The sequence below is a fragment of the Chiloscyllium punctatum genome, chromosome 13 (assembly GCF_047496795.1).
Source record: "Chiloscyllium punctatum isolate Juve2018m chromosome 13, sChiPun1.3, whole genome shotgun sequence".
Lineage (NCBI taxonomy): Eukaryota > Metazoa > Chordata > Chondrichthyes > Orectolobiformes > Hemiscylliidae > Chiloscyllium > Chiloscyllium punctatum.
The window spans coordinates 101,755,531-101,781,489 of NC_092751.1; the positions used below are offsets into that span (position 1 = coordinate 101,755,531).

Sequence of the window (25,959 nt, forward strand, 5' to 3'; positions counted from 1 at the left end):
TGGGATGTCACGCTGCAGCTGTACAGGACACCATGAGGCCACCCCCAGAATACTGCATCAAAATCTGATCTCCTTCATTTAGGAAGGATGTTGTGAAACCTGAAAGGGTTCAGAAAAGATTCACAAGGATCCCGCCACGGTTGGAGAGTTTGAGCTATAGGGAGAGGCTGAACAGGATGGGGCTGTTTTGCCTGGGGTATTGGAGGCCAGGGGGAGACCTTACAGAGATTTATGAGAGACATGGAAAGGGTGAATAGCCAAAGTCTTTTTCCAGAGTAGGGCAGACCAAAACTAGAGGGTATAGGTTTAAAGTGAGTGGGAAAAGATTTAAAAGGGACCAAGGGGCAACATTTTCATGCAAAGGGTGGTGCATGTATGGAACAAACTGCAGAGGAGGTGGTGGAAGGTGGTACAATTTTAACATTTAAAAGGCATCTGGAAGGGTGCATGGGAAAGGTTTAGACGGATATGGGCTAATTGCTGGCAAAAGGGATTAGATTAATTTAGGATATCTGGTTAGCATTGGACGGGTTGGACCAAAGGGTTTATGTCTGTGCTGTACATCTCTGTGACTCCATAACTATATCTAACTTCTTCTTGAAAACAATCAAGTTTTTGCCTCAAGCCCGTTCTGTGGAAGAGAATTCTATATGCTCACCATTTTGTACATGAAGATATTTTGGGCCTAAACAGCTGACTCCATATCCTTAAACTCCCAGACGATACCTTCTAGTTCTAGAATCTCCAACCTGTGGAAATAGTTTATCTATCTCTACCCTGTCTTTTCCTGTTAATAGTTTGAAGGCTTCAATCAGATCACTGCTTGACCTTCGAAGTTCTCGAGAAAACAGGCCTAATTTGTATAATCTCTCCACGTGACTTAACCCTTGAAGTCCAGGTATCATTCTTGTAAAGCTGCATTGACTTTCTTGCCAAATCCAATATATTCCTCAAAAGGAGAAAGTGAGGACTGCAGACGCTGGAGATCAGAGTCGTGAGTGTGGTGCTGGAAAAGCACAGCAGGTCAGGTAGCATCTGAGGAGCAGGAGAATCGACATTCTTGGCATAAGCCCTTCGTCAGGAATTGCCGATTCTCCTGCTCCTCAGATGCTGCCTGACCTGATATCCTTCCTTAGGTATGGTTCCCAGATCTGCTCTCAGTACTCCAATTGGAGTCTAACCAGGGTTTGTATAAAGTTTGTGAGAAGATTTGTAGCTCGGGTGCTCGCTGTTGTGGTTCTGTTCGCCGAGCTGGGAATTTGTGTTGCACACGTTTCGTCCCCTGTTTATTAAACCACTATAAATGCCGGAGGAAACAACACAGAAGCGCTTCACAGGAGGCTCCCAAGCACTGAGGATGTCACCTAGACAGGGGACGAAACGTCTGCAACACAAATCCCCAGCTCGGCGAACATAACCACAACAGGATTTGTATAACTGCAGCATAACCCCGTGTCCATTTACTGAACAGTGCTAACCATAAACCAGTGATCACCTATGTTTTAGACTCCAATCTAATTGGATTGTTGAATAGTGAACCTACATTAGTAAGTTGTACCTTTTTTTTACGAAAGAACCCCATCAGAATGGGACTAATTGGACAAGAGTATAAAAAGTTAAGGAGTTGAGCGATGTCTGAAAGTTAGGTTAATGTAGATTTTTGGGAAGGCTTTTATGAAACGGGAAGGAGTTAAGAAGAGATTTCCGAAGTGTAACATGATGGGCTGAAGTAACTACCATTGAAAATCGAAAGCAGAATACTGCAGATTCTGGGGACTCTAAAGGAGAAACAAAATGCTGGAGAAACTCAGTAGGTCTGACAGCATCTCTGGAGAGGGAGAGAGATCAGTTAACGATTCAAGTCCAATATGGCTCCTCTTCAGCACAAAGAGATCTGAAGGAGAGTCATATTGGACTCAAAATATTAACTTTTTCTTCCTATCTCTCCACAGATGCTGCCAGACCTGCTGAGTTTCTCCAGGGTTTTCTGTATTTATTTCTGTCCTCAGCAGACCCTTCAGGAGTTACTAACTGGAATTACTTTTTACGATGGTGACCCCATCCCTCGCAGTAAATAGAGTTACTGAAGTGGAGCATGATTGCCTCACGAACAGCCTGTTGAAGAATTACAAATGTTCCAGCAAAATACTTAATTGTTTTGTTAGTGTTGGAGGTGTAACATTTTAAAGGACCTAGTTCCAACAAAAACAACTTGCATTTGTATGACACCGTTAATGCATTAAAATACCCAAGGCATTCCACAGGAGTGCCCTATGTTCTGGGCATCCTGTTAACACACTAACCTGTGAGTGGCCTGAGTGATCCAAACAATTTACCAGAAAGTTCGCGATGAGGGTTACAGTTATTTACTGATGGGCGGCAGTTCCCTGCTCCAACAACATGCCAATAGAGTTAACGTGTACCACGTATTATAGCTGCTAACAAGTAGGGTCTGCCTTTTGTTGTTTACTGAGCTGGGAGTCTGTTTCAGTGCAGCTATTAACAGATAACCAACCAGATATGACTTAATGTTACAAAGTGTTACCAGGGCAGAGACCGTGTATGGTTTTTGAATTCTTTACTTAACAAGGGCTATAAACTGCGTTGGAAATAGTTCACTCAACTCTGATTCCAAGGATGAAGGTGTTATCTGATCAGGAACAATAGAGTAGGTTGCTAATATATTCTTTGGGGTTTGAATGTTTGAGAAATAACCTTATTGAAACAGATGAGATACCGAAGGGATGTAAAAGCATTTGTTTGGTCTGACACAAACTTTGTACGTGTTAAAAGAATGACACATTTGATTTGATTTCTTGTTGTCATATGTACCTAAGTACAGTGACAATTTTTGTTTTGCAAACAGCACAGGCAGATCGTAACGTACAAGGACACAGAGGTCATAGGGCGCTTAGACAGAGCAAGGCATAAAAGGTTACAACTGCATAGGAGGTGCACAAACCAAGATCAACACAAGATTTGAAATTAGAGAGGTCCGTTCAGCAGCCTAATAACATCAGGGAAGAAGCTGTTCTTGAACTTGCTGGTGTATGTGTTCAAGCTTCTGTATCTTTCGCCTGACGGAAGAGGATGGAAGCGAGCATTTCTGGAGCTGGAGAGGTCTTTAATGATGTCCATGATATCGAGGTGCTGGTGTTGGACTGGAGTGAACAAAGTTAAAAATCTCACAATGCCAGGTTAAAGTCCAGCAGGTTTATTTGGAAGTAGAAGCTTTCAGAACACTGCTCTTCTGTCAGGTAGCTAGTGGAGCAGGGTCACAGAATTTATAGCAAAAGATCATAGTGTCATACAACTGTGATGTATTGAACAAATCTAGATTGCTGTTCAGTGTTTCATCCTTTGGAATGGGTTGCAGGTTTCCATTCATTAAAATATCAATTCCAGAAGTTCTTTCAAGTCACATTCCTGATGTAACTTAAGGTTTTATATTTAAAAAAGTAACATCTGAACAATGCATTAAAAGTGTGAGGTTAGAGTCTGACTCAGAGTGAGGTGACCAATGCTGGTTTAACCGGAGGGTCACCACGCTACAGGTGAGGGGAGAGGTTGAGAAGTAACCTCAGCCGGTGCGAGAGATGAACCCATGCTGTTGGTATCACTGTGCATCACAAACCAGCTGTCCAGCCAACTGAGCTAATCAATCCCATGCAACAAAGGTTTTCAATCCACAAGGTACAAAGAAGTTTCTTCTCTGAAGGTTGCAAGCAGAATTCTCTTCTATATATTGTGTGAAGTCTGGGTCATTGAATATATTCACCCATCAGATCTTGATCAACAGGGGAGTCAAAGGTCACCGGGGAAGGTGTGAAGATGGAGTTGAGATCACTGTATGATCAGCCTTGATCTTATTGAAGTGCAGAGTGGCTTGGGGGAGCTGAATGGCCTACTCCTCCTGTTTCTCATAGTTTGATGGATTTCAGCTCATCAGGTTGGCTCGAAGGTAGGGGATGATGGCGGAGGGTTGCTTTTCTGACTGTAGGCCTGTGACCAATGGTGTGTCGCTAGGATCAGTGCTGGTTCGATTGCTTTTTGTCATTACATAAATGATTTGGATGTGAATATAGGAGGTAAATTTGCAGATGACACCAAAATTAGTGGTGTAGTGGACAGTGAAGCAGGTCATCTCAGATTACAACAGGATTGTGATCAGATGGGCCAATGGGCTGAGGAGTGGCAGATGGAGGTTAATTAAGATAAATGTGAGGTGCTGCATTTTGGAAAGGCAAATCAGGGCAGGGCTTGTACACTTAATGGTAAGGCCCTGGGAAGTGTTGCCGAAGTGCATCCTTGAAGTGCAGATTCATAGTTCCTTGAAAGTGGAGTCGCAGGTAGACAGGATAGCCAAAAAGGCGTTTAGCATGCTTGTCTTTATTGGTCAGTGTATTGAATATAGGAGTGAGATGTCATATTGCAGCTGTACAGGACATTGGTTAGGCCACTTTTGGAATACTGTGTGCAATTCTGGTCTCCCTCCTATTGGAAGGATGTTGTGAAACTTGAAAGGGTTCAGAAAAGATCTACAAGAATGTTGCCAGGGTTGGAGGATTTGAGCTATACGGAGAGGTTGAATAGATTAGGGATGTTTTCCCTGGAGCGTTGGAGGCTGAGGGGTGACTTTATAGAGGTTTATAAAATCATGAGGAGCATGGATAGGGTAAATACACGAAGTTTTTTCCCTGGGGTGGGGGAGTCTAGAACTAGAAGGCATAGATTTAGGGTGAGAGGGGAAAGATATAAAAGGGACCTAAGGGGCAACTTTTTCACAGAGGGTGGTGCATGTATGGAATGAGCTGCCAGAGGAAGTGGTGGAGGCTGGTACAATTACAACATTTAAAAGGCATCTGGATGGGTATATGAGTAAGGAGGGTTTAGAGGAATGTGGGCCAAATGTTGGCAAATGGAACTAGATTAATTTAGGATATCTGGTCAGCTTGGATGGGTTGGATGAGTTGTTTCGGTGCTGTACATATCTAGGACTCTATAAGTCCATCCTGATGTTTCTGAGCCCTGTGAACATGATCTTACACATGGGAAATCTTTTAGTAACTTCCTTGATCTGTCTTGTTCATAACTTCAGGGTGGATTTCTTATTCTTTTTAGTCCAGCACTCTATTCCCCTTGTCTCACCTTCTCTCTTTTTTTTTCAAAAGCAAATTATATTTACTGTTGGGGCATCGGGCTAAACTGGCTGAGCCAGTATTTATTGCCTGATCCCTAGTTGCCCTTGAGCATGTGGTGGCTTCTGGACCCTGGCTGTGTGCTGCAGGTTAACCCACACTGCCCTGAGGGAGGGAGTTCCAGGATTTTGACCTGGCGAAAGTGAAGGAACAGCAATATATTTCCAAGTCAGGATGGTGAGTGACCTGGAGGGGAGCTTTCAGGGGGTGGTGTTCCCATGTACCTGCTGCCCTTGTCCTTCTAGACATAAGTGGCAATGAGTTTGAAAGGTGCTATCTCTCTATCTTTTAAGTGATTCTCTCCCCCATTGCTGTTTCATCCTTATTTTTTTCTCTCCACAGAAGCTTTGGATATTTTTTTCCAGCATTTTCTATTTGTATTTCCGATTTTCAGGATCTCAAGTCTTGCCTTTGTCAGCTCTTTAGGTAAAAACAAGGGCTTTTGCCCGAAACGTCCATGTTCCTGCTCCTCGGGTGCTGCCTGACCTGCTGTGCTTTTCCAGCACCACTCCAATCTCGACCTTTTGTCAGCTCTTTGCCTGGACCTGGCACTCCCCCTGCTGTTGTTCCTTTGTGTTACACCTACTTACCCAGCTGCCTCTTTCCACAGCCCAGCTACAGAAAAACTTAACTGTGATTCCTGCAAGCTGCATGGCCAATGATGTTGCTTACATGTCTAAAATTGTGACAACTGAATTTTTAAGAAAAAGAGAAAAAACTAAAGATCCCTGACCAACCAATGCAACTATACCATTGGTAAAAACCTTTCTTAGTCTTTCTTTGGTGCACTTATTTCTTTATTTCTCTCTTTTTTTTGTTTCCTTAGAATTTGATCTTCAGCATCTGTACCTGCGTATCTTTTGTACCTAGGATGGCACTGCAATGTGACGACTGTGAACATTTTACTGTATTCATTTGAGTACATGTATGGGGGAGTTCAGAACTAGAGGGCATAGGTTTAGGGTGAGAGGTGAAAGATATTAAAGAGACCTACGGATCAACCTTTTCACACTGAGGGTGGTACGTGTATGGAATGAGCTGCCAGAGGAAGTGGTGGACACTGGTACAATTGCAACATTTAAGAGGCATTTGGATGGGTATATGAATAGGAAGGGTTTGGAGGAGTATGGGCCAAGTGCTGGGAAATGGGACCAGATTAGGTTAGGGTATCTGGTCGGCATGGACGAGATGGATCGTTTCCGTGCTGCACGTCTTTATGACTCTGTGACGATAAAACTAATTCAATTCACTTACTGAGAGTTGTTGAAGGTGTCACATGTGAGATTTCCGAAACCATGAAGGATTTCAAAAGAATTCTCATCGGCAGGAGGTGAGTCAGTAACCAGAGGGACAATAGTTTAAGGCGATTAGCACAGGGTCCAGAAGGAGGCTAACGAGGATATCTTTGTTTTTCTCTTTGCCATTGATTGGGGAAGCAGCACCTGAAAGGGTGGTGTGAGCAGATTGAAGAGAAACTTTACCAAGAGTGTTTGGACAGAGTAAAAAAGCAGAAATGTGGACAAAGTGCTAGGGGAGTGGGATTAATTTTATGTGCTCTTTCAAACGACCAGAGTAGACGCAGTGGGCTGAATGGCCTCCTGCAGTGGTGTATCAGAATGTTAGAAGTAAGAGTTGGTCATTCAGACCACCTTACTTCATTTGATAAGATCCAAGATGCTGATCTTGACTCCCGTTTTGTTGCCTGTCCCACAATCTTTCACTCCCTTGTAGATTAAAAGTAGATCCAACTCAGCCTCAACTAAATTCCAAATATTAATAACCCTCTGAAAAGGAAAACAAATCTTCTTATCTCTCAAGGTTGAGAAGGCAAGTCCATTAGTCAGGGAATCTCGAACGATGGGCACTCATTTAAAACTGAGATGCAAAGGAATCTCTTCTGCCAGAGATTATTTCTGGAGTTCTCTACCCCAGCGTGTTGTGAAGGCTAGATCACTGAAAGACAAGGTAGATGGATTTTTGAGATAGTTGAGAGCCATGAGGAGCTGGCAGGAAAGTGACGTTCAGGCCTGGAGCAGACCACCATGAGCTTATGGGACATTGGGGCAGGCTTGAGAACGGTATTTCCTTTCATTGTCTTCCCTTCTGCGCAGACCTCTAGGGTCTCTGTGTACCCGAAACCTGTTGGTCTTCAGAGCAAGGAGTTCACCTCAAATAAGTGTCACAGACTGGCACATTCCAAGGTCCAGGACTACATGCTGAGGGATGCAGTAAAGGTTGGGGCAGCTGCCGTGAGGGCGCGGTGGGGAAAGACTACTGTCTGAGGTCTTTCTGCTGAAGGCAATTGGGGGTCTGTGCAGTTAAAAGACCCTCCTGGTGCCTCAAATGCATGTAGATATAGTCTGGTTCAAGTAAAAGATGCTTTTGGTTTGTTTGGATAGAGTAAAACTCCAATGTTCGTTTGTTTTCTTGATATGCTACTGTTCAAAACCAAACTCTGTGTGTGTGTGTGTGTGTGTGTGAAATTTAAAATAAAAGTGGCTTCCATGTGCAGAATGCAGAGCATATGCTATTCAAGAGGCTGACTGATTAATCACTGCTATTACTTCTTTCTTCTCTCCACCTTCAATGGAAGGCACTTTACTTTGAAACTGTGTCTCTGTTTTAGTTTCTTCTACCAGGAAAATGTCCCCCCAGCACCTACACTGTCCAGGGATTCTTAAAATATTTCTATACAATCACCCTCTATTCTTCCAGACTCCAATGAATGTGGGCCCAACCCACTCAGCCTTGCCTGCTGGGTTCGCTAGATTAATCCCAGCGATGAGAAGCTTGTCTTATGAGCAGAGTTGAATATTTTAGGCCTGTACACTCTCTCCAGAGTTTGGACGAATGAGAGGCGGTCTAATTCCGATCGATACAGTGCTGAAGAGGATTGACAAAGTAGATGTAGAGAGGACGTTTCCCCCCCCACCCCCGTGTGGCAATTTAAAACAAAACCGGATAAAGGGGAGGCAGATTCAAAATAGAGATGAGCAGAAATTACTTTTCTCAAGGGATCTGTGTCCCAGAGTGCAGTCAATGCTAGGACACTCAATGAATTTGAAGCAAAGATAGGTAATGAGTTGAAGGTCAGAGAGTCATAGAGATGTACAGCACAGAAGCAGACCATTTGGTCCAATTCATCCATGCCGACTAGATATCCTTAATTAATCTGGTCCTATTTGCCAGCACTTGGCCCATATCCCTCTAAACCCTTCCTATTCATATACTCATCCAGATGCCTTTTAAATGTTGTAATTGTACCAGCCTCCACCACTTCTGGGTTATGGAGAGTAGGTAGGAAAGTGGTATTGATGCTGAGGTGAGATCAAGAATGATTGTATTGAATGGTGGAGCAGGTTCAATGGGCTGAATGGCCTACTCCCGCTTCTGGTTCTTGCATTCTTTATAAGATAAACCACTTTGCCCAGGAATCAACCGAGCAAATCTTCATGGGAACTGCCTTCACTGCAAGTAAGATGAAAGTGAGGACTGCAGATGCTGGAGATTAGAGTCAAGAGAGTGGTGCTGGAAAAGCACGGCAGGTCAGGCAGCATCCGAGGAGCAGGAGAATCGGGCAAAAGATCTCTCCACCCCCCGAGGCTCCCAGCCTCATTCCTGATGATGAGCTCTGGCCTGAAATGTCGACTCTCCTGCTCCCCGGATGCTGCCTGACCTGCTGTGCTTTTCCAGCGCCACACTCTTGACTTCAATGCAACTAACCCTCTTGTTGAAGAAACCATTCCAACTATTCTTGATATGGTCTCAATAATGTTGTGTATAATTCTGCCCATGCTATTTTATTGTATTCGGGTTCTCCACCTGCAGGTCACTGGAGGTAGAGGTAAAGAATCTGCTTCCACCGGTTGCTACAATTCCTATTGCACGGAGCCTATCCGAAGAAGGAACTGACACCTTCAGCAAGCAATTTGAATCGATCCTGGAGTCCCACCGTGACAAAGGCACCTCTTATACCAGCCTGGACTCCATGGAAACCCTGCCTTCTCCCAGCAGGAACCAGGGGAATTATTTCACCTTTGACTTTCCAAGCCTGACTTCCGAAATCCAGGTCCAGATTAAAGAGAACGCCCGGCTGATTGAGGAGGAGTGGTCAAGTGCTGATGGCGAGGGTTGCACAAATTCAGCCAAGGCCTCTGATTGGCCAGACAGCCCTGGGTGCCAGGCAACCAGAACGGAGAGGAAGCTGGGGGTCAGTCCGATGGTGGGCTACAGTAAATCTGAGAACACTCTCACCAGGTGCCAGCTCTACGCGGAGGGCAACCTGCTCAAAAGAGCACTTGAAATCGGAGACGATGAACCAAAGTCAGAGTATTCCTCAAGGTAGGCCACAAACCTCTTCGAATTTGCCACATTGTTGGGTTCAGAGTTCATCATAGACTGGGATGGCTCATTTGTGTCACTCCAGGCTCAATGCAGCAGAGTTTGTACATTCTCCCAGTGTCCACGTGGGTCTCCTCTGGATGCGCCAGTTTCCTCCCACTGTCCATTTTGAACACTAAATGTTCACAATCCCTTCATGGCCTTGCATAACCTCCCTCCACCCCCGCTTCCTCAGGCCCAATAACCTTCTGAGATTGTGCTTCTCCAGCACCGGGCTCCTGTGTGTCCCTGACTTCCATCGCTTCTCCGTTGCTGGCTCTGTCCGCAGGAACCCCGTCTCCCCAGATTCTCTCACAGTTTGATCAAGTTCCTGGGAAAGGCCTTGGGCCATGTTACAGTATCAGAGGCGCTATAAAAACACTAGTTGTTGCAGTAGTTGTTGTTGTAGTACTGGGCCCAACTGACTTGCCAATCATTTTTGGCATTTTATCAGGGCCACTGGTGCCTGCCAGAAGATTCTCTTGTTGCAAACTACGAAAGGCAGGGGTGGCACCTTGGAAGTACATTAATATCTGAGAGATTCCCTGTTCCATTCTCAGTGATTCCACCCCACCACTAAGGGATTCATCACCAATGCCTTGACATTGAGATTACTGGATTGACTATCACACTGGCAACAAAGCAACCTGCCCTTTTTATTTTGCACATGAGCCCCAGAGGGAGACCTGAACTGAGTGGAGAGAAAAAGCAGAGATAAGAATACTTATGAAGAAGGGTTGTTGGATTTGAAACGTTAACTCTGTCTCTCTCGCGCTTGCTTTCTCTCTCTCTCTCTCTCTGTCTCTCTCTCTCTCTCTGTCTCCCTCTCTCTCTCTCTCTCTCTGTCCCCCTCTCTCTCTCCGTCGACCCCCCCCCCTCTGTCCGTCTCTCTGTCCGTCTCTCTGTCCGTCTCTCTGTCCGTCTCTCTGTCCGTCTCTCTGTCCGTCTCTCTGTCCGTCTCTCTGTCCGTCTCTCTCCGTCTCTCTCCGTCTCTCTGTCTCCCCCTCTGTCTCCCCCTCTGTCTCCCCCTCTGTCTCCCCCTCTGTCTCCCCCTCTGTCTCCCCCTCTGTCTCCCCCTCTGTCTCCCCCTCTGTCTCCCCCTCTGTCGCCCTCTCTGTCTCTCTCACTCTCTCTCTCTCTCTCTCTCTCTGTCTCCCTCTCTCTCTCTATCAGTCTCTCTCTTTTTCTCTCTCAGTCTCTCTCTTTTTTTCTCTCTCTCTCTCTCTCTCTCTCTCTCTCTCTCTCTCTCCATCTCTCTCTCTCTCTCTCTCGCTTGGTCTCAAAATATTCAATGAATATCTGAGGCAGATAGTTCCAAATTCCCACAACCCTCTCAGGGGATTAAACCTCTTAATCTCTGTCCTGAAAAGGAGTCCTCGAAACTTGAATCTGTTCTGTCTTTCTGGTTCTTGCTGGTGATATTCCCTGGTGCCCCACCTCTGTTTGCTCAACTGGTATCCATTTCATTAACAACTTTTCGACAGGTCCCTTCACAATGTGCCTCTGTTGAATTTTACATTGCTTTTAATGTTATCAATGCCTTTCATTGTTGTGCAACATTTAACTAAGTTTGAGATAACTGCAAATGTCTTATGATCAAATTATAGTTATTGTATTCACTTTAATGATGGCCTGTGTAATTGTGTACCCTTATTTATTATTAACTTCTGTCTGTGTTGTGAGAGATGGTACCTTAGTGGTAATATCCCTCAACTAGAACAAGGCAAAAGCTCTGGGACCGAAATTGAAATTGCCAGGAAATCTCAGCAGCTCAGGCAGCATTTGGGGCACCATGGTGGTTCAGTGGTTAGCACTAGTGCCTCACAGTGCCAGGGTAACGGGTTTGATTCTGCCTTTGGGTGACTGTGAGGAGTTTGCACATTCTCCCTCTGTCTGCGTGGATTTCCTCTGGGTGGTCCAGTTTCCTCCCACTGTCCAAAGATGTACAGGCCAGATAGACTGGCCATAGTAAATTGCCCATAGTGTCCAGGGATATGCAGGCTAGGTGGACTAGCCATGGGGAACTGTAAGGAACTGCTTGGTCTGGCCTACATGTAATCCCAGACCACCGCAGTGTATATACATTGGGAGTGGAAGTAAACCCCTCAAGTCAGCTCTGCCAATGAGTACAACCATGGCTGATCTGTTAATGGTTTTGAATTCTACATTCCCATCTAATCTCCCTGATGACCTTACATTCTTGTCCAGCACAAAATCAATCTACCCCTGCCTTGAGGATGTTCAATGATTCCCCTCCCACGATCTTTTCAGTTTGAGAGTTCCAATTTCGCTCAACTCTCTAAGAAAAAGAATTTCCCCCTTTTTTTTTCTCTGTCCTCTAAGGATGATGCCTAATTTTAAAACGGTGTCCCCTCATCCTCTCTGAGAGGAAGCATCCTTTCCACACCTATTTTGTCAGGACCAAGCAGTTGACCCCTGAGGGAATCGGTTAAGGTCAGTTGGTTGGATGGTTGGTTTACAGAGCAGTGTGATGCTGACAGCGTGGGTTCAATTCCCATCACTGGTTTGAGGTTACCACAAAGGACTCTCCTTCTCAACCTCTTCCCTCACCTGAGGTCTGGTGGTCCTCAGGTTAAATCACCACCAGTTGCTTCTGTCTCTAATGAGAGAGCAGCCAGTATGGTCTGGTAAGACTGTGGTGACACAACAACAGAGTTGACTCCTAGTTGCCCCTCTGGAAGTGACCACTCGGTTGAAGGGCAATTAGGGACAGAATGCTGGCCTCGTCAGTGACGTCCACATTCCACAAAAGAGTAAAGAAATAAAGACATCTGTTCACTTCAATTTACTGTGCTGCTTTTAATCAGGAAGAGTTTTGACTGTTATGAGGAAAAGGCAGGTAAGTGGTGTAGTAAATTAAATAAAGGTAAATTTGCCATAGTCCTCCATCATCTTATTGAATGGTGGACTGGACACAGTGGATTGAATGGTCTACTTCTGCTCCTATGATCTATGGTCTTAATAATCATTTTTGTTGCTCAAAATGTACACTTTGTGTCGTGAATGGTGTTCATTTCAGTAGTGGGTCTTGTACTAGTATCCTTGAGATCAGATTCCAGCCTGGTGAGTTATGAGTATAATTTAAGAAGGCTGGCATTTAATGATGAAATCTAATACACAATGGTATTTGAGTGCCAGTGTACCAGTATAATTCTCAAGTCTGTAAAGCCAGTAATACAAGTTGTGCCACTTGTAATACTGGTTGTGGCACCAGTAATAGTTGCTGGTCATAATAGTTATGGCACCCGTAGGAGACCAGTACTTTGGTGTCGTTGTGCATGCAGTGCCTGTTTTATTTAAAAACAAGTCCATTGTCAGGATGTGAGCATGGCTAGCATTTATTAGCTATTCCTAGTCTTGCTGTCAAAGTGGTGATAGAACCTTACAACTCTCTCTCTCTCTCTCTGAGAGAAAAAAACTTCTCTTATTTTCAGTTGTGAAAAAGTGACCCCTAAGTATAAAATATTTCCCTCTTCACAGCTGTTGCTGGTGGTACTATCCTGTGACCTAGCTCTTTTGCTCAACAGATATCCATTTCATTAATAGCTCTTCACCAGGTCCACCATGGAGGTCCCACCTTCTCAACCTCTCCCCTTGCCTAAAGTGTGATTAGATTAGATTAGATTAGATTAGATTACAGTGTGGAAACAGGCCCTTCGGCCCAACAAGTCCACACCGACCCACCGAAGCGCAGCCCACCCATTCCCCTTACATTTACCCCTTAACTAACACTATGGGCAATTTAGCATGGCCAATTCACCTGACCCTGCACATCTTTGGACTGTGGGAGGAAACCGGAGCACCCGGAGGAAACCCACGCAGACACGGGAGAACGTGCAAACTCCACACAGTCAGTCACCTGAGGCGGGAACTGAACCCGGGTCTCTGACGCTGTGAGGCAGCAGTGCTAACCACTGTGCCACGTGCCGCCCAATGTGGTGACCCTCAGGGTAAACTCCCCATCAGTTGTGTCTCTCTGTAATGAGAGAGCAGCCCCTCTGGTCTGCAAGGACTATTGTGACTACTTCTGTTTACAAGTGAAGACATCATTTAAGGTGAAGAGTGAACTGTATTGGCATTGGCATGTATACAGGCCTGAGAGGGTGCCAACTACAGGTTTCTTTCACTAAAGGACAATACAATGGGTCTTACACTGGTTTGACAGCTTTGTCATGTCTCTTTTATTGCTTTTTGTCTAGTTTGGTTTGTTTTTAAAATTATATTCAAATTCTCAAATTGAAAGGGTGGAATTTGAACATTTCAGTGTCTGAAATGTCCAGAAGGAAAGTCAGTCAGACATAGTATACCTCAAAATCGAGCTCCAGCGGGACCAGGTAGATTCATTCCCACCTATTGATGGTTTTGTGTTGGTGGTTTATCCCTCTGGGTAGTTGTTCAGGCCCTCGGTTCTGAATGCAGTCACATGACTGATGGGTTCCTGCTCTTGGAAAAACTGGTGCACAAAATGAATCCAGGAACTCCCGGTTTTCCAGCAAAACCCAATTGGTTGGCCCAACTAGCTTGACGTAGTGGTGATTCCAATCTCCTAGTTTAGGCCCAAATTTTAACCGTGATCTGCCTGTTAAGAGCAGGTGGGTTCATAGAACCATCACGGTGAGGAATAAAAATAGTAATATTGGCACAGGTGGAAATCTAATATACAATGGTATTTGAGCGCCAATGTACCAGTATAATTTGCAAGCCAGTCATACTGGGAATGGTACCAGTAATACTGGTTGTGGCACCAGTACTAGTTATGGGGTCTGTAGTACTGACCATGGTGTCGATCATAATAGTTATGGCACCTGTAGGAGACCAGTACTTTGGTGTCATTGTGCATGCAGTACCAGCTTTACTGGATGTGGTACTTTATGCAGATGCTGCCCTAACATGGAGACATGTACGGTTTTTATCTCCTTGTTCAGCAGGGACCTTTATTTCCATTGAGACAGGTCAATGAGGGGTCATCAGACTTGTTCCCGGGATAGTGGGACTTTCGCATGAGGAAAGACTGGGTGAACTGGCCCTGTATTCTCCATAACTTCAAAGCATGAGAAATGATCTATAGATCGATCGTCGATCATGCTGAGGAATCGAGGGTTATGGGAAAGGGCAGGAAAGTGAATGTGAGGAGCATTGGATAAGCCACGACCTTATTGAATGGTGGATTAGGCTCAATAGGCCAAATGGGTAAAAACAATGACTGCAGATGCTGGAAACCAGATTCTGGATTAGAGTGGTGCTGGAAAAGCACAGCAGTTCAGGCAGCATCCGAGGAGCAGTAAAATTGATGTTTCGGGCAAAAGCATCAGGAATCTACTCCTGTTCTAATTTCTTATGGTCTCCTTGAAACAAATTAAGGGGATAGGCATAGTCGATGCAGGTAAGCTGTTTCTCCTGGTTGGGGGGAGTCTGGAACCAGGGACACAACTTAAAGTCAAGAGCTTTCAAACCATTTAGGACTGAGATGAGGAGCAATTGTTTTAATCAGGCTGTTGTGAACTTTTGGCATTCTCTATAACAGAGGGTTGTGGAAGGTCAGCCTTTGAGTCTGGTTAAGGTACAGATTGATAGGTTTGATTGATAGGATTACCAGTGGTTATGGGGGTAGTTTGGGTAAAAGTCACTGAAGTGCTTAATCAGCCGTATAATCGTATAAAACAGCAGTGCCGGCTCAAGGGGCTGAATGGCCTCCTCTTGTTCCTATGTTCCAAAAGCGCAACTCCTATGTTTTCATGGGGATCGGAATTAAAATTGCACATTGACATGGGCCTTCCAGTGTTTGTGCAGCTGATTAAGGCAATGAGCATCTAACTTATGTTAGCGCTGACTGTTTAGGAATTTGAAAGTGACCTCTTTGAAAATCTAAGCCCGAACAGTACTCAGCCCTCTCGGAAAAGGAAACCCTTTCTTTAAAAAAACCCACGATAAACAGCCAAGAAAAGCAGCCAGCCTCTCCCTCCCCTATCCCTGGGATATTGATTGTTGTCTGTATTTTCCTGTTCTAATGAGACTCTGTGCATGGTGTAACATCATGTGAATGGGTAACTCATTCTTGCTGGGCACATTTACCTAAAATCAGGACTTGAACACTTGACTCTTAAAACCTTTCACAGTAAAAGTTAAAGTTGCTCTAAGTTACCAGACTGCGGGGCTGCTCTCTCATTAGAGAGAGAGAGAGGCGACAGGTGGTGATTTAACCTGAGGGTCACCACACCTCAGGCAAGGGGAGAGGTTGAGAAGGAGAGTCCTTCATGGTAACCTCAGCTGGTGCGGGAATTGAACCCACGCTACTGGCATCACTCGGCATCACAAACCAGCTGTCCAACCAACTGACCCCCTTCCAAAATGACCTACACATAAATCATTGTAAGACAAGATTGGATTGGGATATCTAGTCAGCATGGAAGGGTTGGACCGAAGGGTCTGTTTCCATGCTGTACGTCTCTATGACTAAGTAAAACAAGTATATCTTTTTGAAATCGCTCACAAGGGCTCAAAATCATTTTGGTTGCAAGGACAAAATCACCCAAAGTCCCCTTCTGTGGAATGTGTTCTGAAAATGCTGGTTAATGATTTGCTATTTGCAGGTTAAAGGTATGTGACATTCCAAATAGGTGAAGCATTTGGTAAAACGCTGATAATCGCTCCCCAGCTCTCAGATCTTGGGCTTACTGGTGTCAAGAGACAGGTGGCATTTTCCTGCATGAGGGGACTGAGAGATGGTGCCTAAGTGGTTATATCGCTGAACTACGAATCCAGGTTAATTCTGTGGGAGCATGTAGACCAGAGCAGCACAGAAGGCACAGCAGCTGGAGGAATTTAAAATCAGTTCAGAAAATCTGTAATCTAATCTCCGTGATGATTGCCATTCAGCTAACTAATGAGACCAGAAAGTGCTGGAGAAACACAAGCAGGTCTGGCAGGGTCAGCGGAGAGGGGATTAGAGTTAACAGTTCGAGTCCAATACGGCTTCTTTCGAATTGAACGTGGTGCTAGACTTAAAATGGTAACTCTGTTCCTCTGGCCACAGACTCTGCCAGACCTTTTGTGTTTCTCCAGCACTTTTTGCTTTTATTTTTGATTCCCAGCATCTGCAATATTTTATCTATGTTATTTGGCTCCCTAATGTACTTGAGAGAAGGAAATCAACCATCGCCATGCGATTGTACATGTGAGTCCAGACTGGCAGACAACATGCTTGATGCTCAAGTGCCTTGTGAAAAGGCCCTATCAAGTCACATGGTTCAAGGGTATTTAGGGATGGGCAACAAATTCTGGCCTTGCAGTGATGTCAACATCTCATCAACACCATTCCAAAAGTATTTTTTTTTTATTTACTCTGTGGGACGTGGGTGTCACTGGCTGGGCCCAGCATTTATTGCCCTGTCCCTAGTTGCCCCTTGAGAAGGTGGGAGTGAGTTGCTGCCTTTAATCCACTGCAGTCCATCTGCTGTGGGTTGACCCACAATGCCTCTAGGGAGGGAATTTCCAGGATTTTGACTCCATGAAGGGACGGCGATATATTCCAAGTCAGGATGGTGAGTGGCTCAGAGGGGAACTTGCAGGGGGTGGTGTTCCCACGTATCTGCTGCCCTGTCCTTCTAGATAGTAGTGGTCATGGGTTTGGAAGGCGCAGTGATTCTTTGGTGAATTTCTGCAGTGTATCTTGTAGGTGGTACGCACTGCTGCTACTGAGTATTGCGGTGTAGGACAAGACTGTTTGTCGTGTTGCAGCATAGCAGAACATTTTAAACTAAAAACTTCTGTCTGTCAGTTTTGAGGGGCGAAGAGTCAGGTTAAAAATAAAGTCTCATTGTCCAAGCAAACCACAGAGGCTGCTCTCTCATTTGGTGGCAGTTTAACAGTAACTGAGGGTTACTGTTCCTCAAGCGAGGGCTGAGATTGTAAGGGAGAGTCCTCCAGGGTTACCTTAGTCAGTGATGGGAATTGAGCCCACCCTGTTGGCACCACTAAACAGCCATCCAGCCAACTGAACTAATGGGAAGTGGGACTAATTGGATTCTCTACTTAAGGATCTTGATGGGCTGAGTGACCTCCTCCTGTGCTGTACTAGACTACAGTGAGGGTCTAGGTTGGAACATAAGCACGGTCCTCAAATGCCCAGCGGCTCAGTCTTGAGTCCCAATCTGCTGCAGCGACTCTATCCAGCAATGAGATTATCACTCTCTCTCGTCGCTCCCAGGTCTTGGAACAACTGCACGTTCTGTCAGGATCATATGAGAGATCAGAAGTATTATAGCTGAATGATTGGGCGAGGTAATACTAGAGTGGGGGGGGGGGGGGGGAGGAGAGAGAGAGAGAGAGAGGAGAGAATTATATAGCCTGTTCTTCAGCCTGAAGGGGAGAATTACAGCAGGATTGAGAATGAGCAATTTAAAGACCCTTCTGTTGGTTCAACATATCCTGCCTGAGTAAGAAATGTCTCTGGAACTGCAGAGAATGTCCAATTCCAATATTTGTTTTTCTTGATCAGCACAGGCCAGACAGAACAACTTTGATACCTGTGAATGTAGACACAAGTTTTTTTCTTTGTAACCAATAAATTATATTTTTTGCAATAAAAGAATTGACAGGAGGGATGACAGTCTGGGAGGTACAAGTGGAGAGGTGGGGGGGATGTTTTGCTCAGAAGATATGATTAAAAAGGGAAATGTTGACAGAGAGAGGAGAAAGGTGACAGATGTGTGTATGTGTGGCGGGGTGGGGGGCAAAACCAGATTGGTGCAGGGTCCACTTACCTATTACTGTAAGGAGCGAGTTACCTTGGAAAGACTAAGGAGGGTAGCCCCAGTATTTGGATTTGAGGAGCTCCCTGGACAAGAGGACATGGCAGGAGGGAGGAGTAACTATTACAAGAAGGAGGCTCAGTGAAGCAGCAATATCAGCTCCGGTGCAGACTGAAAGAGAGGCTGAAATGAGAGAGAGAGAGAATAAATATAACTAAGAGGCGATCTGGGAGAGAGAGAGAGAGAGAGAGAGAGAGAGACAGAAAATACATGTCGGTCTGCTCTCTCAACTCCGAGGGCTCCAGAGGGAGGTCTCTGATCAACTGTGAGGGGCGAAGGCACTCGGGAATCTGAAGGATTTCAAGGTCACGGGGTTTTTTTTTAACCCAAAAAAAGAAAGCATGAGAGTCCGGATCCCAAGGCAGCCTCCAGCGCCTCACGCTGCTGGGCAGCAGCCTGGACTAAAGGAGAGACACACAGACAGAAAGCTGGAGGTTCGTTGTAACGATGTCAGCAGTTCGCTCCCCTGGTAAACCCAGACTTGGAGAGCTCAAGAGGAGGAAACTTGTCTCTTTCCCCCTCCCTCCCCCAACACCCCCCGGGGGTGGGGGGAAGGTAGGGGGAGCTGGGGGGTAAAAGCTGGAGATCCAGTGGGTCTTGCAGTGACTGAGCTGTTGCTGTGATGGCTGATGCTGCAGGGAACCTGTGTTGCTGGCAATTTCCAGAACAGCCTGGACATCTTCCACACGCGGAAGAGCTGTGAGTATCAACGCAACATCCCCCCCCCCCCCCCCCCCACCAACTCCTTTTGTTAACCCTTTGGGGTCCAGCAGCCGCTGTCTTTGCCTCTCCACCCCCAACCCCCGTTGCAAATAGAAAGAGCCCATTGACTGGGGAGGCTGCCTGATCCTGGGAGTGAAGGGGTTAACTGATGGGGAAAGGTACAGTAGGTCAGGCCTGTGCTGATTGGAGTCTCTCAGAGGTGACCCGATTGAAACACCAGCAGATCCTCCTTCAGAAATCACAATAAATAGTGCCCATCAATTCCCCAAAGAGCTGTTATCCAAATTCAGCAGGTAATAGATGGAGTGATGACCTTTTATTTTCAAAGGGAATAGATCAGGGAAATCGAACATCGTCTCAAACTGTGGTAAATTGCCCATAGGGTCCGGGGATGTGTAGGCCGGGTGGGTTAGCCATGGGAAATGCAGGGTTATAGGGATGGGATGGGGCTGGGTTGGGATGCTGTTCACGAGGGTCCGCGTGGACTCAATGGGCCAAATGGCCTGCTTCCACACTGTAGGGATTCTGTGCTGATTCTATACAGAGCAGTAGTGAGACCACAGCTGGAATACTGTGAACAGTTACATCCCCTTCTCTAAGGAATGATATACTCACTGACGTTGGGAGGTTCACTGGGATGATCCTGGGGATGGCGAGGTTGAGTCGGTTGGGCCTCAATTCATTGGAGTTTAGAAAAAATGAGAGGTGACCTTATTGGAACATGTAAGGTTCTTAGGGAGATTTGTCAGGAAACCCACTCAGACACAGGGAGAATGTGCAAACTCCACACAGTCAGTCGCCTGAGGCGGGAATTGAACCCAGGTCCCTGGCGCTGTGAGGCAGCAGTACTAACCACTGTGCCACTGTGCCGCCCTTCAGAGAAACTGTTTCCCCTTGTGGGTGAGTCAAGGACCCCCCCCCAACAGGACACAAATCTCAGACAAAGTAGTCACTCATTTCAGGCAGAGGTGAGGAGGAATTTCTTCTCTGAGTAAATCTGCAGAATTCTTTACTGCAGAGGGCAGTCAAGCTAATTGTTTTAAATATATTCAAGGCTGAGATAAACAGATTCCTAATCAGGAAGGGAATCAGTGTTTATGATGAAAACGGAGTTGAGGATTGTCAGAAGTGCATTTAATGATGGAGCAAACTCGATGGATCGAATAGCCTAATTCTCTTCCTGTGTCTTATGGTCTTCAGGTTGTGAGAGCACATTTCCCCTTGTTGGGGAGCCAAGAACGCGCTTAAAAATTTAAGGCTCTTCCATTGAAGAGTGCAATCGGGAGGGAACGTTTCTCTGGGATAGTGTGGAATTCTCTTCCCCAGAAGAGATTGCGTTGTTGTGTACTGTATATTCATAGCTGAGCTCAATACGTTTTTGATCAACAGGGGAGTCAAGACTGATGTGACAGCAGGGGGTGTGGGCAGGAAAGTGGAGTTGAGATCAATGTCAGTGTGGGCGGCACGGTGGCACAGTGGTTAGCACTGCTGCCTCACAGCGCCAGAGACCCGGGTTCAATTCCCGCCTCAGGCGACTGACTGTGTGGAGTTTGCACGTTCTCCCCGTGTCTGCGTGGGTTTCCTCCGGGTGCTCCGGTTTCCTCCCACACTCCAAAGATGTGCAGGTCAGGTGAATTGGCCATGCTAAATTGCCCGTAGTGTTAGGTAAGGGGTAGATGTAGATGTAGGGGTATGGGTGGGTTACGCTTCGGCGGGGCGGTGTGGACTTGTTGGGCCGAAGGGCCTGTTTCCACACTAATCTAATCTAATCCATGACCTTATCGAATGGCAAAGGAGGCACGAGGGGCTGAATGGCTGGCTCTCTCTCCTAATTCCTGATTTCTCATGCAAGTGGAGGCTCTTGTGTTAAACGAATGCTGCTCCTGAGTGGAATCATGGATCCCTGAGGCGGGAATGGTCTTGAATTCCTTGCTTGACTGACAGAGTGAAAAGATGGATGAACTGGGGGTGGGAGAGGGGATGTCATTTTAACTCTCTGGGATCTTGCTGTGTACAGAAAAGAAAAATCAATATATTTGCCTTCAGAACCAGCTGAGCCAATTTCCCAGAGATAATTCTCTGAGAAATGCTTTCATTCTGATGTGGCTGTGCTATTCCCTTGCTGTTTAATTGAGAATATATTGTAACCTGTATTGTTAATCATCAGTGCACTTTACATCAATCAATAATGTTATTCTTTTCCTTGTTGCCATCCCCGTTTACTTCCAAACCCTTTGGCTGCATACTCCTTACGTTCCTTTCTGACTTTGAATTAAAATGAGCAGACAGAAGCAGGCCACTCAGCCTATCTGGTCTATGCCATTCTCTGTACCCTGGGGAGGTGTTGGTCCAGTGGTATTGCTGCTGTAATTTAATCCAGAGACCCAGCTAATGTTCTGGGGACCCAGATTCCAACCCTGCCATGGCAGATGGTGGAATTTGAATTAAATAAAAAAAGAATCTGGAATTAAGGGTCTAATGATGACCATGAATGCATTGTTGATTGTCATCTGGTTCACTAATGTCCATTAGGGAAGGAATCTGCCATCCTTACCTGGTCTGGCCTATGTGTGACACCAGACCCAGAGCAATGTGGTTGGGCCTTAATAATTAAGGATGAGCAATAAATGCTGACCTAGCCGTCATCCTGTGAGTGAATTAAAATAAATCTAACGTGTGATGGGTCCTCGTAGAATAATTCTAGATCAGTGATCCCAGTCTGGGCTCACAGCGATGGAATTTTTTTGCAAAGGTCTCTCCTAACGTTCTTCCGCAATTTGGTCAGAATTGTCTCTTGCTGGTCTGCACCGAGGTCATGGCACCGATGATGTTGGAGAACTACTCCCCACTTAATTTCGATAAAACTCTTTCTCTGAGTTGACTGCCTGTTCTTAAATAACGTTTTTTTTGTAGGGTTGTCGCAGTTTTTGTTCCCTCCTCATCACATTCCACCTTGAACTACTGAGCTGGTGGAGGGAGCATCCCCACTGACGTGGGACAAAATTGGATTGCCTCTTTGAGGAGCTAGTACAGATCCAATAGGATGAATGGCTGTAAGCTCTTCAATAAACAGCTATCTAATGGGCTAGGGTTAACTCTCATGGGTTGGAAAATAACTTTTTAAATTCATTAGTGAGATGTAAGCATTGCTGACTGGGCCAGCATTTATTGCCCATCCCTAGTTGTCCCTTGAGAAGGTGGTAAGCTACCTTCTTGAGCCATTGTAGTCTATTTGTTGTAGATAGACCCACAATACCCTCAGGGGGAGTTCCAGGATTTTGGCCCAAGACACAGAGGGAACGCTAATATATTTCCAAGTCAGGATAGCTGAATGCATCAGATTGGAACTTGCAACTTGGTGTTCCCAAGTATCCACGACCTTTGTCCTTCTAGATGGTGGAGGTTGTGTGTTTGGAAGGTGCTGTCTCTCGATCTTTGGTGAATTTAGCCCTATGTTCAGTGGTTCCACTAGAGGAGACTGCTTGAAGATCAATAGTGCACTGAGGATATCAGGAATGGTGCCTCAGCAATGTCCATTAGGTAAGGCATTTTATGCACACGCAGAGTATTTGCAGCAGGACAGGGAGGGGTCACTGTTACTTTGTGTGGATCTGTACTGCCCATCAGCTACACAAGAGGTAGAATGAGACATGGAAGAGTGTGGCTCACTCCATTGGTGTTTGAAACCAAGGTCCAATATTGGAGATACCAGGCATTGTGTGAGCACCTGCGACGTCTGCATTTTATTACGCAGGCTCAGTTTGCTCAGATGGCTGGATGGCTGAATGGCTAATTTGAGATACAGAGTGAAACCAATAGTGTGGGTTCAAATCCCACCCTGGCTGAGGTAACTATGGAGGACTCTGCTTCTCAACGTCTCCCCTCCCCTGAGGCACGGTGACCCTCAGGTTGAACCACCACCAGTTGTCTGTCTCCGTAATGAGAGTGCGGTCCTCTAGGACAGTGGTGACTTTACACTAACTTTAGCATCTTTCTTTACTTACTAACTGTTCTGTTGTGGCTTGATAAGAAACACTTTCTGCAATGATGTCAATGCTTTTAGACCAGGGGCCCTGGGAGAGCATCGATATTTGCATGCAGTCCTTGAGTGTATGTCGCTATATAGATAGGAGTTCCTGTGTGTCTGCAGAGGATCATGGGAATGTGTCAGTGTTTGCAAAGGATCATGGGAGAGTGTAAATATTTGCCATTATTGCAGGAAACCTTTCTTTATTAAGCAGCAATAGAGTGGCTAGTATGTTAACAAAGGATCATGGGAGTGAGTCAATATTTGCAGACCATCCCCTACATAGCTCAAATCTTCAAAAGGAAAATGAGACCTCTGTGCTCCAATTGCTGTCCTTGTCCACCTCCCCCTCCTACTTCAACCAGGCTCCTCCATCCCCTCTCTACCCTAAGCCAATACCCCACAAAGAAATTGCTGTGTGTGCAATGGCTTCAGATGGGGATGATCAAGGAAGAATTGGGATCAAAGAAAGGTCCACAAAGGAAGAATTATCAAACATCAAGAGACCGATCTGAGGAGAAGACCTTGACATTGCTCCACGTGGAGAGAATAGAGCGACCATCTGTGGTGTACCATCGGGTCCAAGTGACAAACAGGAGGAGGTGCTGGGGTTGGGTAAGGGATTGAATTATTTCACATTCACCATGTGCATGCTACATTGTTTGTGAAAATTCATGTGCATTATATGTTTCAGTATGACTGCACTGTCCATTCTTACCACCATTATCATGATTGATACAGCTTTGGGCTGCAGTGATCTAATTGTGGTTGATCGCTTCCACTCTATGATCCACCTTAATCCACATCTATTCCTTACTTTTCAGGTGCTGCTGGTCCATTGCAAGAGAGGGAAGAGGAAGCTCCAGGTGTGATCCCAGGTGAGAACGGCACTAGCAGTCAGGAAGGATGGCCGAATCCTGCAACCTACAGTGGGAGAGACTCGGAAACGCTTCAGGGAGCCCGGCACTGGTGAAAGAACAGAGGTGTGGGCCTGAAGCAAGGTCAGGTCTCCAGACTGCAGTGAAGTAGATACGGGTTTCTCTGCAGACTGGCCCAGGCCTCATCCACAGGGTGGTGAGATGTAGGAGGATCACCACCTGAACACCTCACCTTGGAGTCAATAACAAATGTAGTCGGGCTTCAGTCTCCTCTGGTCAGCTGATTCCTGCTGAACCTGTGTCCAGCTTCGACGTCCCAGGCAGTGCATTCCAAATTGGACCATCTTGTAGTGTGAAGCAACAAGTGGTGATTTATACAATAGTTAAATCAAGGCATAAGGTAGCAGGAGTGGGCCATTCAGCCCCTTTGAGTATGCCATCAAGTAAAATCATGGCTGATTGTGGCTTTAACTCCACTTTCTTGTCTGACCCCCACAACTCGTTCATTTAACAAAACATGTCGCTTGCAACCCTGAATATGTTCAGTGTCCTCAGAACTGCTCACCTGGGCAGAGAATCCCAATGATTAATCTTGCATTTCCAGGAGGAGAAATTCCTCCTGACCTCTGTCTTAATTAGCAGTGGCTAGTATTCGGTTCAGTGGCGAGTTTACCTTGTCAGAGAATACTGCTGTGTGATCTTTCCCTGGATAGCCCCAGGGACAAGATCATAGTTAAACCTAAAGTCTAAACTGGAGAAACACAGCAGCTCGGGCAGCATATATAAAGAGAGAAGCAGAGTAAATGTTTTGTGTCCAGTATGAATCTTCTGTGGAAGTTCAGCTTCCGGTTTTTAATTTCAGATCTCCGATATCTGCAATACTTTGCATTTATTGTGGTAGAACCCAACCTTGATATAGTTTTTGATTGTGCTGCAGAGAAGATTTAGGTGTTGATTGATCTTTGGGTGAGACCATGTCTAGCTGAATCTGAGAGAAAAACGCACTTTTTAAGGAGATTGGTTAGTTTTAGCTTTCTCTTTTGTTTTGCCTCCAAGAACAATGTAAGGTGGGAAATTATCCTTGCACTCTGTTAGTTAAGTTGCCAGTTTAACATGCTAGACATCACAGTTTTGTTACGAGCAATTCAACACAGCAAGATTAGTCTGAGGACTGACCCCACTGCAAATTCTCTCTGAGCCCAGGAACAATCTTGAGATACTGTGTATAAAGTGGTCCCTATGTTTTTAACCTTCATCAGCAGCAACTACATTAGAGGTATTTACCGAGTCTTGTTAGTAATCTAATCAGATGCTTTTAAAAATGTCTCTTCGAGTATTAGGGTTCATTCTGCTGCATGGCAAATTTTCCCCAAGGACTGGCACAAGAGAAATTTGCCCCGGGGACTGGCGCAGGGGAAATTTATTTCCTCCTTCATCAAGCGTAGCTTGAAGTTTTTTCGAGAGTTTGTGTGGTCTCATTGTCGTGACCTTGAATTAAAGAGAAGTCACTCAGTCAGGCCTCTGCTAAAAGTGGAATTTTTACCATCTGTGGCCCCTTTTCCTTTTCTAAAAAAAAGCTAAAAAAAATTTAAATTTGATGTACTTTAATGTTGTGTTTTCTCCTGATTTTTCTCATTTTAAGCATTGTTTAGAATTCTTGGGGGAGTGTGTCGAAGAGTGAATGAAGCTGAATTTATTATTAAGCAGCTTTATTGCAATTGTGCAGTCTAATGAAGTAGCCCTGCCAATGTCAGGTCTAATATCTCCTCTCATCTAGTTCCCCTGTGGAGGTCAACAAGGTCTGGATATTGAAACCAAACTAGCTCTCTGTAAAATAAACAGAAAACAAAATGGGATGCCAAGGTTAATGAATTGGATTCTGTTCAGTTTTCGAGGAGGTCCAAATGCATCTGTAAAATAGA

At 45.4% G+C, this 25,959-nt stretch overlaps 1 protein-coding gene across 14 annotated transcripts in view; it reads left to right on the forward strand.

Annotated features, from left to right (window-relative positions):
- The window catches only part of LOC140484719 (PH and SEC7 domain-containing protein 1-like), a 208,566-nt gene that overhangs the window by 87,667 nt on the left and 94,940 nt on the right, over positions 1 to 25,959 (forward strand). For 10 of the 14 annotated variants that reach the window (XM_072583468.1, XM_072583466.1, XM_072583473.1 and 7 more), the window contains 2 exons: positions 9,027 to 9,539; positions 23,984 to 24,037. In XM_072583468.1, coding sequence (XP_072439569.1) covers positions 9,027 to 9,539; positions 23,984 to 24,037 — 567 coding nt within the window. Of the gene's footprint in view, positions 1 to 9,026; positions 9,540 to 18,426; positions 18,844 to 18,867; positions 19,109 to 23,374; positions 23,775 to 23,983; positions 24,038 to 25,959 lie in introns of those variants that run through there. The other 4 variants (XM_072583478.1, XM_072583475.1, XM_072583479.1 and 1 more) reach the window with 4 other exon arrangements.